Source organism: Aotus nancymaae, unplaced genomic scaffold (genome assembly GCF_030222135.1).
Source record: "Aotus nancymaae isolate 86718 unplaced genomic scaffold, 86718_ANA_hifiasm-v0.15.2.pri h1tg000010l, whole genome shotgun sequence".
In the NCBI taxonomy this organism is placed as follows: domain Eukaryota; kingdom Metazoa; phylum Chordata; class Mammalia; order Primates; family Aotidae; genus Aotus; species Aotus nancymaae.
Genome location: NW_026988421.1, coordinates 79,658,714 through 79,674,264, shown reverse-complemented (window position 1 = coordinate 79,674,264; position 15,551 = coordinate 79,658,714). Strand labels below are relative to the sequence as shown.

General features: G+C 53.0%; 1 protein-coding gene across 1 annotated transcript; it reads left to right on the top strand.

The window, feature by feature from the left end:
- Positions 1-372: 372 nt before the first annotated feature.
- GDF10 (growth differentiation factor 10) lies at positions 373-13,869 on the top strand. Its single transcript, XM_012472591.2, has 3 exons — positions 373-1,133; positions 10,098-11,023; positions 12,878-13,869. Exons 1-3 carry the CDS (start codon positions 818-820, stop codon positions 13,067-13,069), a joined length of 1,434 nt encoding a protein of 477 aa, XP_012328014.2. The 5' UTR covers positions 373-817; the 3' UTR covers positions 13,070-13,869.
- Positions 13,870-15,551: the final 1,682 nt, after the last annotated feature.

Sequence of the window (15,551 nt, the reverse complement as noted above, 5' to 3'; positions counted from 1 at the left end):
AGCCTTGTGGTGAGGGCTTCTCTTTTCGGAGTCAGCCCAGAGGGGATCCCTGCTCCCCACACTCGCATTTTGGACACACGCTGGCTCAGAGGCAACTGGGCGCACACACATCCCTTCTCTGGTCCGCACAGGGGAGCTGTCATCTTGCAACCACATAGCCATCGCATGCCTTTGCAGGGGCAACCCAGCAGGCAGGCCCCCCTCCAAATGCCGCCCAGCCCCCCTCGCGGCCAGGCCAGGCTGCGGCGCCGACACACAGGAGCCGGCCGCGGGGCTGGGTCTCGGGCTCTCGGCAGGGGAGCGGGGAGCGCGCTCGCCCACGCCCACGCCCCCCATACTCGCGGGCGCACTCCCCAGCGCGCGCACGCCGCCACACACGGGCGCACGCACACCGCAGCCGGGCCGGGGACGGCCCTCTCGTCAGCAGCCCCAGAGGTCTGGGGCGTGCAGCCGGGTCCCCCCGAGGGCGCCGCGGGCTGCCCCGCCCCTCCCCGCCCCTCGAACCCGCCGGGCCAGGAGCGCTGTGGGCTGCAAAGTTTCGTGGCCCGAGTGCGCCGAGGCAGCGCACCGGTTCGGCTCTGCGCTGCTCCGGACGGCCGTGACTGCCGGCCGGGGGCTCTGGCCACCTGGACCCACAGACCGCGCGCCCGCTGCCACCCCCGCTAAGCCCCTCACCCCAGGCGGACCTCGGTACCCAGCGCCCTGCTGCCCGGGCTCCCCGCGCGCCCTCTCGCCGCGAGGTCCGTCCGCAGCCTCCGGTGCGCCCGCGCTCGCCCTCCTCCTCCTGGACTTCGCCCTTCGCCGCCCTCACTGCGCCATGGCTCGTGACCCCGCTCAGACCAGCCGGGGACCCGGGCCCCAACTGCTGCCACTGCTGCCGCTGCTTCTGCTGCTACTCCGGGACGCGGGCGGCAGCCACATGGCCCGCGCCTGGTCCGCACTGCCCGCCGCCGCCGACGGCCTGCAGGGGGACAGGGATCCCCAGCGGCTCCCTGGGGACGCGGCTGCCACGCTGGGACCTGGCGCCCAGGACATGGTCGCTGTCCACATGCACCGGCTTTATGAGAAGTACAGCCGGCAGGGCGCGAGACCAGGAGGGGGCAACACGGTCCGCAGCTTCAGGGCCAGGCTGGGTAAGTAGAGGGCGCCCCGGGGACCTCTTCTCCTCATTCTCCCCCTTCCTTACTTTTCTGTCTCCCCACCCGTGCACCTCTACTTTTCCTCTTCAGTCTGGCCAACGGGTGGGTGGTTCATTCATTCTTTCACTAATAATTCACCGAGCTCTCCACGCCAGACCCTGAACCTCCACAGTGGCACAGGGTGGACAGAGGTCCTGCCCCTGGGGTGCTCCCACATTGCTGGACACAGACTTCCCCTACACAAGGCTCTAATCACAGAGTGGCAGAGGGGACATGGGCCAGGGGAGTATCCCTGTCATAGGGTCAATTATGTAGGCACTTTACAAATGAGGAAGGCACAGGCGGTGAACATAGGCAATGCTGACAGAGGTTCCAGTCAAGAAGCAGTAGCCTCTGGCTGGTGGCAGTCATGGTTCCTGTGTCCAGGGAAGCAGAGTGGACTGAGAAGGGCCTTGGCTGTCCGGGACTGAGGACTTCCACGCACTGGTATGAAGCGTTCAGACCACAGGGGTTTAAGGAAGGGTCCAGGGGCTTAGTCAGTGGTAACACTCTGCTTGTCTCCAGTCTCTGTCCTGTCTTTCCACTTCCCCAGCCCCTTGGATGGAGTTGAGCAGAGGGCACTTGCAGAGGCCCAGGCAGCCCTGCTCTGAGAGCGCTTTCAGGCTCTTGCTTCATCAGCCTGCCAAGCTTTGCAGGCCCTGGGTAGAGAGGAGGTGCAGCCTGGGCCGCAGGGGTGGTGAGAAGACCCTGGTTGTCATGGTGATTACTCTTGGTTGAAGAATACTGTTCCAGAAAATGTGGGTGAGGGTCCCCTGCAGCTCTGCAGAGGATGAGACCATTCAATGGGAGAAAAATCTGCAGCCTACAGGCTCCCCCATGAGGGAGAGGGAAACAAGCCTGGCTGTGGGGCTAGACAGCCTGGAGTCAGATTTGTCACTGGCTGTGTGACTCAAGGTAACATCTGTGGCCTCCCATAACCATGAACTGGGGAGCACCTGGCACAAAGAGGCCCTATGCCCTCCTCCTCCACTTAGCAGACTAACCAGGTCAGTGGCCCTGGGCTCCAGGCCAACTGGATCTAACTCCATCCTCACTCATAACTTTCTTGCAGATATTCTTTACATAGTAAAGAAATGGACCATGTGGGGTCCATTTCTGGAGGAACATTGTTAAATTAAGTCATTTAAGAATCACCTGGCGTGAATATGACTTTGGGTAAATCACTAAAGCTATGTGGACTTGAGTGTATTCCTCGATAAAATGGATAAGGCTTGCCAGTATCTCCCCTGTGGGGCTGAAGGAAAGATGAAATGAGGTCATATGTGTAAGCTCAGAGCCCAGCACTGGCCAGATTAAGTGTTGATGTATGGGATTCCCCTGGGAGCACAAAGAATTGTGCTAAGTACTGTGTATTCTTGTGGGTTTAGAGTTGACCTTGCATCTCTGTTAACTCAATCCTCGAAGCCAGCAGGGTCACTGCTGCAACATGGGTGAGCCTGCCCACTGAGCCCATCCACTTGCTGCAGCCAGGCATGGAGATGCCTGCTTGTGTCATTCTGTTTTCACAGAAAGTGGGTAGTACAATTAACAGTGGCGTTCAGGATATTATTCTCAAAAAGGACCTGAAGACAGTACCTTAAATCCAGCACTCCCACTTTACAGATAAGAAAACTGAGATTCACGGGTGGTTGAGAGTGGCAAGGGTTGGCACCTCCCATCTGCCAGGCCATTGCTATTCTCACTGCCACTCCCCACACCCTACCATCTCCATAAGAGCTATGACCAGGGTCTAGGAGAGGTAGGACGAAACAGACAAGCCTGGGAAATCTGGATTCTGGTACAGTCCGGAGTGTCTGACAAATCCCTCTTCTTTGGAAGCCTGAGGCACATTTGAGTGTGAATCCCAACTGTACCAGCTACCAGCTGTGTGCTGTGGCACAGGTTAGCTTACCTCTTTGAGCATCAGTTCCCTTGCGGTACAGTGAAGAGGTGAAGATTAAATGGGCTAAGTAGGTTTTGTGCCTTACATACAGTGGGGGCCCAGGCAGGTTGCTTGATCCTCCCCCCATCAATTCATCTAAGTGTTTCTCACCCAGCCTCTTGCCTGCCGTCAGATGCACCTGCTTCCTGATCCAGCGACCCATCTGTGAGGAGGTACGAGTTTGGGCAGGTACCCTTCTCTCATGGATGATGCCACCCATGTAGTAGGCTTCAGCTCTGGTCTGAGAACGTGCCAGTCTCAGTCTGTTCCCCAGTGGTGGGTATCTCCTGCCTCAGTGGGGCAGCAACTCATCCTGAAGAACAAATGCCTCCATCCCCACAGCCTGCAGTGCACAACTATACCTCACCTGCAGTGCAGCGCAGCTGCCAAGTGCTGGCTGTGAGCTGGCCTGGTGGGGTCCAAATCCCAATTTTGCGATCTGGGCAAGGGACTGAACTTCTCCGTGACTCAGTTTTTTTTTACTTCTAAATGGAGGTAATGATGCTGCCTTTCTTATGAGATTTTTTTTTAATGGGAACTGAGGTATGTCAAGTGCTTACACCAGTCCTGACACATGGAAGTGTCAATGATGTATTAGCTCTTGCAGTTATTATACAGCCGCCCCTTCCTTCCCTCCCTATTGCTTCCTGAAGTACATTTTGTTCCCTATTAAGTTTGCATCAGTGGAGAAAGCCTGCGAGCCTGACCCTAAGGGTTAAGGTTAGACCACTCCCAATTCCCACTGAATGACCTGTGTTTAGATCTAAGCTTTGTCACCTACCAATGTGATACTGAGTTGGTTTTCTTCATCTCTAAAATGAGAATAATACTAGATACTCACCTGTCAAAAATGCCAAAATTCAAGTTGATTTCAGTTCCCCAAGTATATTCTAAGCACTTGGTTTGGTGGCAAGTGCTGTAAGCTCAGGGGACACAAAGATGCCCAGAAAAGTTCATAAACTGGCAGGGCAGATCAAAGTAAGCAGCAGAATAGGGCAGTGGGCCTGGGGGTGCAATGGAGGAAGGAGGGTTGGGGTGCTGTGGGAGCCCAAGGGCCCATTGACCTGGCAAGGGCGGGGCCTTTGGTTGGGACCCTGAAAGCCTTCCCAGAGCAGGCCAGGCCCCAGCCACTTTGAAGGGCAAGTGGGGCTTAGCCAGGTATGGAAGTGAAGCAGTCCACTGTGTTTAGAGACTGGCAGGAGTTTGGTTTTAATGAAAAGATAACGCAAGGAGAGAAAGGCAGGAGATGGAGGTGGACGAGCAAGCAGGCCATGGAGAGTCATGAGTATTATGAGTTTGTCCCCGACAGGCAATGTGCATGAGAGACAGAGGGAAGGAGGGAGGGAGAGAGAAAAGGAGGGAGGGAGAGAGGAAAGGAGGGAAGGGAGAGAGAGAAAGAAGAGAGAGAGAGGAAGAGGAAGGACTGCAGGGAAAGAGGGAGAAAGGAGAGAGAGAGATTATATGAAATGCATGCTTATTGGGGAAAATTTGGAAATTATAGAAAATCACAGTAAAGAGCATAAGTCATCCCTAATCACATAGCCAGATACAACCAGAGTTGTTAGTGTGATATTTTGGTAGAGTCATTCCAGCTATATCATTTATCAATCTATATCATTTGTCTATCTATCTATCTATCTATTCATATCTCCATTTTACCCTTATATATAAGATATATATGGATATATATAAGATAGATATATGTGAGATATAGGTGCATATATCTCACAAATATCCATAGCTTTTATGGATTATATTTTCAGCATGCAGGTAAAACCTGCAGGTATTTCCATTTGAAATTACTTCTTTTCATTACTGGTCATCTTGAACTTCTCCCCATGCCTGCTGGCCATTTGAAGTTTTCCCTGTGGAAACTGCCTCCGTGTATGGGGGTCCCTGCTTTCTCTTCCTGATATGCAGATATTCTTTACATAGTAAAGATCTTAACCTTTCACCTCTAATAGACGATTTGCTTTTGAGGCATGAGTGTGACGTAAGAGGCAACAGAGCTCTGCGATCACTGTTGTGATTGGGTCCGGGGCCCTGAATGCAGGGTGGAAAGATGCTGTGCTCAGGATGGTTGTGTAGAAACAGGAAGCGGAGCAAACAGAGCCCAGAGATTGCTTAAAAGTGGGAGGGAGAGAGGCCAGAGCTATCAGGCTCCTCCTGGAGGGGCTGGAGGGGAAGTGAGGCCTCCCACTGGACAGGAGGTCAGGGAGCAAGGGCGTGGTGCCCTGAGGGTGTTGACAGCTCCTGAGGCCACAGCTATTCTGAGCCCTTGCTGGGTGCCAGGCACAGTGCTGCTAGTGCGCTCTGCAGAGTTGATCTCACAATAACTTTTCGAGGTGCAAATACTCTATCCAGTTTATGGGTGAGGAAACTGAGGCACAGAGTGCTTCCATGACTTACCTGGGGCCCCAAAGCTAGTAAGGGATGCAAGCAGGAGTTGAACCTCAACCCTACAGCCTGCATGGAAATAGGCAGTAAGTACTAAGTCCGTTTTAGTTCCCCGCTCTTCTCTGCAACACCGTCCGGCCCACTGCCCTTTCCCACCGCCCCTTCCTCCAGCTTCTGTTGGTGCGTGCATCTAAGCCCAGCGTTGTCACTCTGATTGCCCTGATGGCTGTTTGAGGGGCAGTGGGTGAAAGAACAGATCTCCAAAACGTCTTGGAGTCTTTTTACATAGGGCAGAGCATCTGAGGGGCTGCTCTTGGCTGAGAGTTGACCAGCAGTGGGGCTGGACAGACCTTTGGATGAGAAGGTCCCTTCCCCTAGTCCCATCCCCACTGCCCTCAGGAAGGAGGTTGAGTGCCCAGCAAAGCGGACCTGGTCACGGTTCTGAGAATTCCCAAGAGCCACTGAGTGAGCAGCTTGTCAAAATAAAGTCGGTCTTTCCCTTCTTAGGGAGTCAGAACTCCAAAATATCAAAATAATGACCTCTGTTTGCAAAACATGCTGCGGTTCACAGCACGTGGTCTTTGTCCATTAGCTCTTAGGCAGATCATGAACACACCCAGAACACATGGAGAAGCAAAAGGCGTGGGCTTGGGGTCAAACAGACCTGGGTACAAGCCCTGACTCCACCCCTTGCCAGCTGTGTGACTTTAGGCAAATTGTACATCCTCTCTGAAGCTTCAGTTCTTGGTTCACAGAATGAATGACCCCTCCCTACTCTCCTCATGGTGGAAATGATGAATCAAGCATGCAGAACACTCAGCACAAGGCTGAGCACATGCACTTGGAGCTTAGAATGTCATAATTAATAAACAATTTTGTTCCGATTTAAAGATGGGAACACTGAAGCTCAAGGAGAAGTCAGGCTAAAGATCTGGCTGCCCACTGTCTCCAGTAGGATTTGCATCATCAGCTGCATCTTTGTAAAGAATGAGGATTTCTGGATTTCTTAAGGCTGTGGTTACTGCATTCTAGAGCAGCATATCAGGAATCCCCAGTATTAACTGAAGCAACAGACCACACTTTTCTCTTGTCCCGACTTGGACAGGCTTTGCACAGAGAATCCCATCATTCAACATGCATCTCTGAGCTGCAGCTGACACCTAAGCCTTATGCTGGGGCCTAGGGGTGCAGTAGTGAATAAAACTGGCAATGCCCTGTCCTGTTAGAGTTTATGTTTTAGGGTGAATGATAAGAGCAATAAACAAATCAGTATACAGCAGGGTGTCAGGAAGGTCAAAGAATCAGGGGCAGACAGAGTGATGGGGCTGCTTGTCCAGCCATGGGAGCCCAAGGGACCTATTGTAGGAGGTTCCATTTGAGCAGATACCTGAAGAGGGCTGATTGGTACCTGGATGGGGAACCATGAAGGTGGAAGGAAGTGTGGAGCATAGTCCTGAGAAGAAAGCCACATGTTGGAAGGACGAGAAGGCCAGTGTGATGGGGGCAGAGGGATGGAGTTGGGCTGAGGATAGGAGATGAAGTTCCAGAGGCAGGCAGGCCGGATAAAGTAAGGCCTTGGTAAGGGGTTGAGTTTTATTTGGGGGCAACGGAGGGCTCCAAGCTTGGGCGTGACCTGTGATGGAATGCACCCAGCACACCAGGGGCCTCGCTTGGACAGTGCTCTATAAAACTGTGAAATTGAGGGGACACTGAAGATGGTCGTCATGGCCATTATGAATCTGTCTCTCTTCTAGGTCACGCCCAAGCTTGGAGCCCTCCATTGCCCCCAAATGAAACTCAACCCCTTACCAAGGCCTTACTTTATCGGGCCTGCCTACCTCTGGAACTTTATGACCCTGCTCGGCCCAACTTAGCCCAGAATAGGAGTTTTACAAATGTTTATTGGGAAAACAAAGAGAAGAGGAGGAAGAAAGAAAGGAAAAGAGGGTGGATAGAAAAGGGGAAAGAGGAGAAGAAAAAAGAGACGAGAAGAAGGGAGACAAGAAAGAAGAGAGAAAAGATACGGCCCACAGGGCACCAGCACCCATCATAGGAAATAAGGACTTTCTCTTCGGGGCTTCTCTTTTATGGCCTAGGCTCAGTAAAACTGAGAGACTTCAGGCTGAGGTTTCTTCTCTGAGCCACAACCTGGAGCCCCCTGCACTTCGTACATGCCGGCATATCCAGAGAGAGGGCCAGTCTGTGGCCCTCAAGCACTGGGGCTGGGGGTGACCCATCTTGTCCCCAGCAGTCCCCAGCAGGGAGGGTCTTCACAGAGCAGGCTTCCCGGTGAGGGATGAGCCTCCAGTCTCCTCCTCTGGCTGGAGGTATTCAAGCCACATGGAGGTAGGACTCATACCCTTTTGCATAACCTCAAAGGTTCCATCCCACTCTGAATCTGTTAGCAGAACAATGGAGGAGTTGAGACTTGAACTAGATCAAAGAAAAACACATATGCTGTGTTGGCCGGGTTGCAGCTCAGATATTTGGACTGGTGAATGCAAGGTACCCCAGTGGATGGAGGGGAGCTTGCTCTGCAGCCTTGGTCCTTTAGATGCAAGTGGCAGAAAGCACATTTGGAGGCATCTCCTTTGTGCCTGGCATTTCACTAGGTTATTTCTGTGATCCTCCAGATAATCCTCTACGTGAGATAGAGGCTGTTGTTCTTGTGAGGCAGATGGGGAAAGCAAGGCTCAGGACGTGGCCCCACTGAGTCCTGAAAGCTTGGTTCCTAGGGCATTTCTTAGCTTGGGGGTGGGGGTGCAGCATTATTGGTGGACTTTCACCCTACCCATAGGTCAAACCACCGGAATGAGCTATCAGCTGCTGCTGACTTCCCAAACTTCCCTGAGGGCCAGCGTCCCCTGGGGTGCTGATTAAAATGCGAAGTCATAGAAATGCCAGATATAGGTGAAGGGGAGGAAGGCAGCAAATCACACTGCCACATATGCACCTATGCAGCAATCTTTCATGTTCTTCACATGTACCCCAAAACCTAAAATGCAATAAAAAAAATGTGAAGTCATTGTCATGCAGTCAAGGCCACAGGCTTGCGGAAGCCCCGTTCAAATGTGCCTGGAGACCCTGGGCTGCTGCTCCTGTGTGGAGCAGGTTGAGGGGCTGCAACACTGCCCTGGCAGGTTTGTTGTGAGGATTAAATAAGGTAACAGCTTCAGTGTCAGCTGAGCCTTTACCAGCCTTTCTCTATCAGGCCTTCCTTAGATGTGCTTCTCTGTTTCTTCCCTCTCGTATCCCTTAAGAGGATGAGAACCATCCCAATTGAATTATGCCTTCTTCCCAACAGAAACAAAGAAGAGGAAGTGGAATATTTCTGTTAAAAAAATTCCTGCAGATCCTGTGGGTACAGGTGTCAGAGAGGTGTGGCCCCCACCCATGCCCCTAGAGAGCTCAGTGTCCCCCCACCATACTTCCCGGGCTTGGCAGCTCTGCTCCTCTCCAGATGTTCCCCAACAGAAGGACACTTGGTTATCAGGAAAGGAAGCAGTGGGAAGCAGAAAGCCCACCTGGCCTCTCTGGTGTCCTTTTAAGTGTGTAGCATCCCAGGGAGGCACCAGGAGAGACTCTGCACCCCTCCAAAGCCTAGAGGGGACTTGGCTATTTGAGAGCGCTCACTGATAGATAATAATGTTTAGGCGATTCAAACCTGACACAATACTCATGCTGCTGCCAAGGCGGGGGCAGCCTCCTGGGACTGCAGACTGTGGCTGTGCTGCCCTGGGGCCTTGGGGAATGCCTGCTTCCACCAGACAAATAGGAAGGAGTGGCCATCAGCCCCAGGGAAACAGGAGCTGGAGCATTCTTGAGCCAAGTTGGAGATGTAATGGTTGAGACTTCCTGGTCCTTACCTGGACCTTGGAGATTTAGTCAAGTGGCCTTGTGTAATCCTGATATTGCTCTTTGCTTTTTAAAACGATCTTAAAAGTTTTCAGGCAGGACAAAGAACAGATGCCGAAATGGCTGCACTTTTCATCCCGGTTTCCCTTAGGAGGTGCTCAAAAAGCATGAGTGTTTATTTATCTCATCTCTTTTGGAAGAATGTTTGGATTTAATGTGAAGTGTATTTAATGAGTGCATTTAAAAACTGATTGCATAAATAGAGGGCTGTGCAAATACAGGAGGGGCTGCCTTGATGCAGGACTTGGACCCAACCCAAGCCATCCTGAGCACTTAATGAAGGTGTCAGTGACATTTGTTCATTTGTGCATGCAGAGGCAGTAGAGGGCAGGGGGACAGGAGCTTTAGAGTCTGCAGGCCTGAGTGCCTCCCTGTCTGCTCCTATTTCTTTGCTGCTGCTTCCTTTTGTTTGTTTGTTTGTTCGTTTGCTATGGGATATTGACCATCTCAACCTTAATTCCTCACCTGTGCCCTGAGGATTACAAAGGGCGCCCTCATCAGTTTCATGTGAGGACTACATGAAATGAGGGAAGCAAAGCAGGGGAGGGGCACGTCCTGGAAGTGTGGATAAGTGAGCGTTGCTCCTCCAGCCCTGGGTGGGAGACTGTCACCATTGGGCGCGCCAAGCAGAATTTCACAGCCTGTGGTCTCTCCTTCCCTCACAGAAGTGATCGACCAGAAGGCCGTGTATTTCTTCAACCTGACTTCCATGCAGGACTCGGAAATGATCCTTACGGCCACTTTCCACTTCTACTCAGAGCCGCCTCGGTGGCCCCGTGCGCGCGAGGTGCTATGCAAGCCTCGGGCCAAGAACGCTTCAGGCGGCCCGCTGACCCCGGGCCCGTCCGAACGCCAGCACTTGCTCTTCCGCAGCCTCTCGCAGAACGCGGCCACGCAGGGGCTACTCCGTGGGGCCATGGCCCTGGCGTCCCCGCCGCGCGGCCTGTGGCAGGCCAAGGACATCTCCCCCATCGTCAAGGCGGCCCGCCGGGATGGCGAGCTGCTCCTCTCCGCCCAGCTGGATCCTGGGGAGAGGGACTCCGGGGTGCCCCGGCCCAGCCCCTACGCGCCCTACATCCTCGTCTATGCCAACGACCTGGCCATCTCGGAGCCCAACAGCGTGGCGGTGACGCTGCAGAGATACGACCCCTTCCCTGCCGGAGACCCCGAGCCCCGTGCAGCCCCCAACAGCTCAGCAGACCCCCGCGTGCGCCGAGCTGCCCAGGCCACCGGGCCCCTCCAGGACAACGAGCTGCCGGGGCTGGACGAGAGGCCGCCGCGCACCCACGCGCAGCACTTCCACAAGCACCAGCTGTGGTCCAGCCCCTTCCGGGCGCTGAAACCCCGGCCGGGGCGCAAAGACCGCAGGAAGAAGGGCCAGGAGGTGTTCATTGCCTCCTCGCAGGTGCTGGACTTCGACGAGAAGACGATGCAGAAAGCCCGGAGGAAGCAGTGGGGCGAGCCGAGGGTATGCTCCCGGAGATACCTGAAGGTGGACTTCGCAGACATCGGCTGGAATGAGTGGATAATCTCACCCAAATCTTTCGATGCCTACTACTGCGCGGGAGCATGCGAATTCCCCATGCCTAAGGTAGGGTGCCTTCCGCCTGTTGTCAGATTCTAAGGCTCAGCTTTGCCGCTACCTTCAAGCTCCTCAGCCTGCATGATCTCTGTTTCCTCATCTGCAATATGGGGATAAAGCACCTCCCATCTATTCCAGGCAGGACATAGGTAGACATAGGTCACCAAGTGACAGCCCGTTGGGTAGTTGCCGCCCACATATGTGTTGTGTTTGGCCCTATTTTTTATTGTCTTGGTTGAATTGGGACTTCAAAATCAGAACATTCTGTTGAAATACAAGATAATTCATCTCTTTAGAAATGCATCCCCACATAGCAACTATCTGCAGAGGTTGAGTAGATGCTGCCTCCTATACACAGGGCAGGTCCCAGACGCTTCCTCCTGACCAAGGCTCTCATTTCTGTTCCCAGCCTGGACCCCAGGGTGTGGCGATCTGTGACCAGCACAGTGCTAGCCTCAGTGGCTCTCCCAGTGTGGGCTCCCTCCTTGCAGCTCGGGGCAGGAATCCAGAGGCAACCAGCCTTCACTGTGCACAGGATCTGCAGGACACACAGCACTGGGCTGTTTTGTCTCTTGTGCAGCCCAGGCTTTCCTATTCTCACCTTCGCTCCAGCCTGGTCTGTGGCTGAATCCACCCCTCTCCCTACAGCCTGCCCTACAGGAGCCTGGCTGCCTGTGATGTCAGCCCTCGACGCTCAGCACACAGTTTCCTCCTGCTTAGTTACTCTGCCCAGTGCAGGTCATGCCTTTCCCTCCAAGAAAAGGAAGTCAGTGCATAAATCCAATTTGAACTTAAATAAATCAGCCAGCTGGGGAAGTCCAAACCCAGACATGGGGCAGCAGTAACATGTTTGGGAATTACATGGCTTCTCAAAACCATGTATGTGCAAGAAAGAGGAAGGGAGGTACCTGACAGAGAGACAGGGCCTGCTAAAAGGGCCTAGCACAAACCCAGCCAGATGCAAGCCCGGAACCCTGCAGGCTTGCAGCTGGCCAGCCATGCGCTTAGCTTATCACCCTAGCTTGCTGCCTCCCCACCTTCAGGGACACCAGCCAGAACACTGCAAAGGCAGGTGTCCCTGCCCTGCTCCCCTTCCACCACCCCACACAAGAGGGCTTCCTCCTCAACCACACTACATAGAAAAATCTCTGTTTGGCTGGTGATGCTCCGAAGTGGACAACTTGGTTGGGTTGTCTTGTCAGAGGTGGGCACAGTTTCCCAAACCAGGTCACTTTCTACTGGGGGACTTGGTCAAGTTATTCAGCCGTTTTAAGCCTCAGTGTCTTTCCAGCAAAGTCCAGGCAATACCCACTCCATAAAATTGCTATGCTGACAAAAAAAAGGGTTAGGGGGATGCAGGGAGAGCAGCCCCTGGGAAATGTCAGAGTCCGGCCTGTCACACTGCCATACACGTGTCAGGCTTTCCCTTCAGTGACAAGAGCACGACCTCGTGGGAAGCATGCCTGTCCTCCTCAGACCACGAGATCAGAGCTGTGCTGGCGTCTGCTGAGCTTTCCCTCTGGGCATCTTCTGCCTGGTTCCGGGTGCTCTGCAGGGATGTGTAACACTCAGGCGCCCCCGTGTGGCTGTGCCTTGTTGGGGACACAGCATGCCTCAGGGAAGCCGAGGGGCAGGAAGGCCTGGGGCTTCCTACAGACCTCAGCCCAGGAGTCAACATACGTGTGATTTTAGAGGAATCGTGTGCCCAGCCCTGGGATCTCGTCCATTCCTCTAGGTGGACGCCTCTTCTGTGGCCTCAGCTGGGGAACAACAGCAGAGCAGTATGGGCTGGGACTGTAAGGACAGCACGGGTGGGTGGAGGAGGTCAGAGCTGAGTAACCCTACTCCTTTCCTGCCTTGCAGATCGTCCGCCCGTCCAACCATGCCACCATCCAGAGCATTGTCAGGGCTGTGGGCATCGTCCCTGGCATCCCAGAGCCCTGCTGTGTTCCTGATAAGATGAACTCCCTTGGGGTCCTCTTCCTGGATGAGAACCGAAATGTGGTTCTTAAGGTGTACCCCAACATGTCCGTGGACACCTGTGCCTGCCGGTGAGACCGCTCCAGGGTGGAAAGAAGCTACGCCCAGCAGAGCCGCCTTCTCAGAGCCTTCTGCAGCCAAGACTTCACTGGCGGTGCGGGGCAGACACACAGCAGAGCTTATAGGCAACATCACTGGGGCCCAGAAAGAGCTGTCCGCCAGTGCATCATTTCGGGGTCTCTCATTGCTAATGACTAGCCCCATAAATGCCAGCCTGAGTCCCTGAAGGAATTTAGGAATTAGCCCTGGCCTGAAAGTGGCCCCTCGTTCATACCCAGCGTTCTGAAGGCCTGAAAACAAAAGGTGTCCACGACGTTGGCTTGATGTGATCATCATCTCATGATTGAGCAAGAAGACTATGCAAATCCTAGGGCGCTCATTCCTTGCATGCGGAAGGAACTCTGTTTAAATGTTCAGTTCAGAACACTTTGGGCCACATAGTGATTTTGGAAAACAGGATAATCGTGGTGTAAATGGGTGTTTCCTTTCAAAATCCACTGCAGAGCTTTTATCCATACAGTATGCACATGTAACCGATGTTGTTTTTTTCTTAATATATATATTTTATTTTAAAACAACAAAAGAGGAGGGCATTGACACCATTCCCCACAGACATAGTCATAATGAGCGTGAGTTGTTTAAACATGCATATTGAAATAACACACACAGTAACGTGGGAATACTAAAAAATAACCAAGATTTTATATTTTTGTAAATTATACTTTCTATACTGTAGATTGTGTATGTTATGTGTTTCTATGGAAAGCTAATAAATTAAAGATACAGTGATATCTTGAAAAACTGAATGCCACCCATTTCGAAATCTCACTGGCTCTCTATCTGTAAGTAAAACATCCTGGAACCCAGCCTCTTTTAGGGTCTCTGGAGTCCCCTAGGCCATCTCTATACTCTCTGGAATCTGTCCCAGGCTCCAGAAACCCAGACTTTTCCATGCCTTCCAGGGGCCTGCCCCACCACTGGTTCCTGAAAATCCCCAACCTGGGCGGATGTCGAGAATGGACATGGCCCCAGACAGGGACAGTGGCCTCTCGGGGTTTCCTCTCATCTCCTAGCCTCAAGGACATTGATTGATGGGGAGGTGCCTGGGGTGTTTAAAGGATCATCTATGGTTGCCTGGTCAGAGATCTTTTACTTCTGGTAATTAAAGGAGCAAAAGATTTAGCATAAGTAGGGGTCTCTCGCAAGGTCCAGGGACTCCTGAGGAAGTGGGAGGGCCATGTGGTCCCCTGCACCTACTTCTCCTTTGCATATGTGTAGAAGGGTCACCCAGCAGCCCTGTTCCCAAATAGCCACCCCAAATCCTTCCCTTATGCCCTTCATTAAATTGCCTTACGATGGAGTGCCTGAAGCTGCTTGACCAGCATTTCTGAAGGAGAATCTGGGTTCAGCTTGAGACAGGTATATATGTAGCAGTCCCATCAGCTGGGACCTACACATGACATGGCCCCAAGTCTTAGAGAAGACTGCAAAGCCACAGTGGTTTTCTAAGAGGGCATGTCCAAGGAGATAAGCAGCCCTGGTGTCTACCTTGGGCTTTAAACTGGGCTCTGGAGACCAGGATTCCTGTGCAAGAGATGTGCGGGGAAGTGCTCCCAGGAGACATGAGCAAGGGTGGAGTGAGCCAGGAAAGCAAGCTAGGAGCAATCCTGTGGGGAGTTTTGGCGCTTACTTACTCCTCAGGGCAGTCTGGCCTCGAGCAAGGGAACTAGGTGTTCAGGGCCTCTTGGCTTCCAGCCGCCCTGGGAGGGGAGATGTCAAGTCCCCTTCCCTGGCCTTCTGCACAGGCAGCCACAGTGATTCTAGGAGTCTAGGTAGCATCTGAAGAGTGGCAACCCCTGGAGACCAAGCCACTGAAACTGGAGAATGATTAGCCAGAACTGGTACGTGAGGGGGAAGCGAGGGTGCCCGTGTGGAGCCCTGCAGCTTCTGCTCAGTATCTCCTATGAGGTGCTCCAAGTGGTCCTGGGACACATGTGAACAGCTGCCATGGAGTGGGGACCCAAGTCTGCTGGGCACATGGCCTTGCCTGCTGACAGAGCTCAGGGGATGGGAGGTGCAGATGGTCCTCCACACTCACTGCCTTATTCCTTCACTCTCACAGGAATTGGACATGGGACCAAATTGTTCCCTTCAAGCTGCTGTAGGTTGCCGGGCTGGCGCAGACTGACCTGCACGTAATACTTGGTTTGCCATGTCTAATTCTTTTGGGAATGTGACAGGATATAAGTTAATAGCAAAATAAGTAAAAATGTTGGGGCTTGATGAACTCCAAGTCCTTTCTTCCAAATATTCCATCCCTCATTTTATTCTCATTCATCCGCCCCTTTCTATTTTGCTGAGTATGGGCTGTCACATAGCAGTTTCATCTTATTCTTTCTGGCACTTACAGTTTCCTGGAGACCTTCTGGATTCCCTCCAAATACCTGGAATGCCTCTGAGTCCTCACTTCTGGCTTGCTGGGACTGGGGAGGACAGG

Excerpts from the sequence above, each read along its gene's own strand:
- GDF10 (XM_012472591.2), top strand. The coding sequence starts at position 818 with ATGGCTCGTGACCCCGCTCAGACCAGCCGGGGACCCGGGCCCCAACTG. Across the intron at positions 1,134-10,097 it reads CAGCTTCAGGGCCAGGCTGG|AAGTGATCGACCAGAAGGCC; the intron begins GTAAGTAGAGGG and ends CTTCCCTCACAG. Across the intron at positions 11,024-12,877 it reads GCGAATTCCCCATGCCTAAG|ATCGTCCGCCCGTCCAACCA; the intron begins GTAGGGTGCCTT and ends CCTGCCTTGCAG.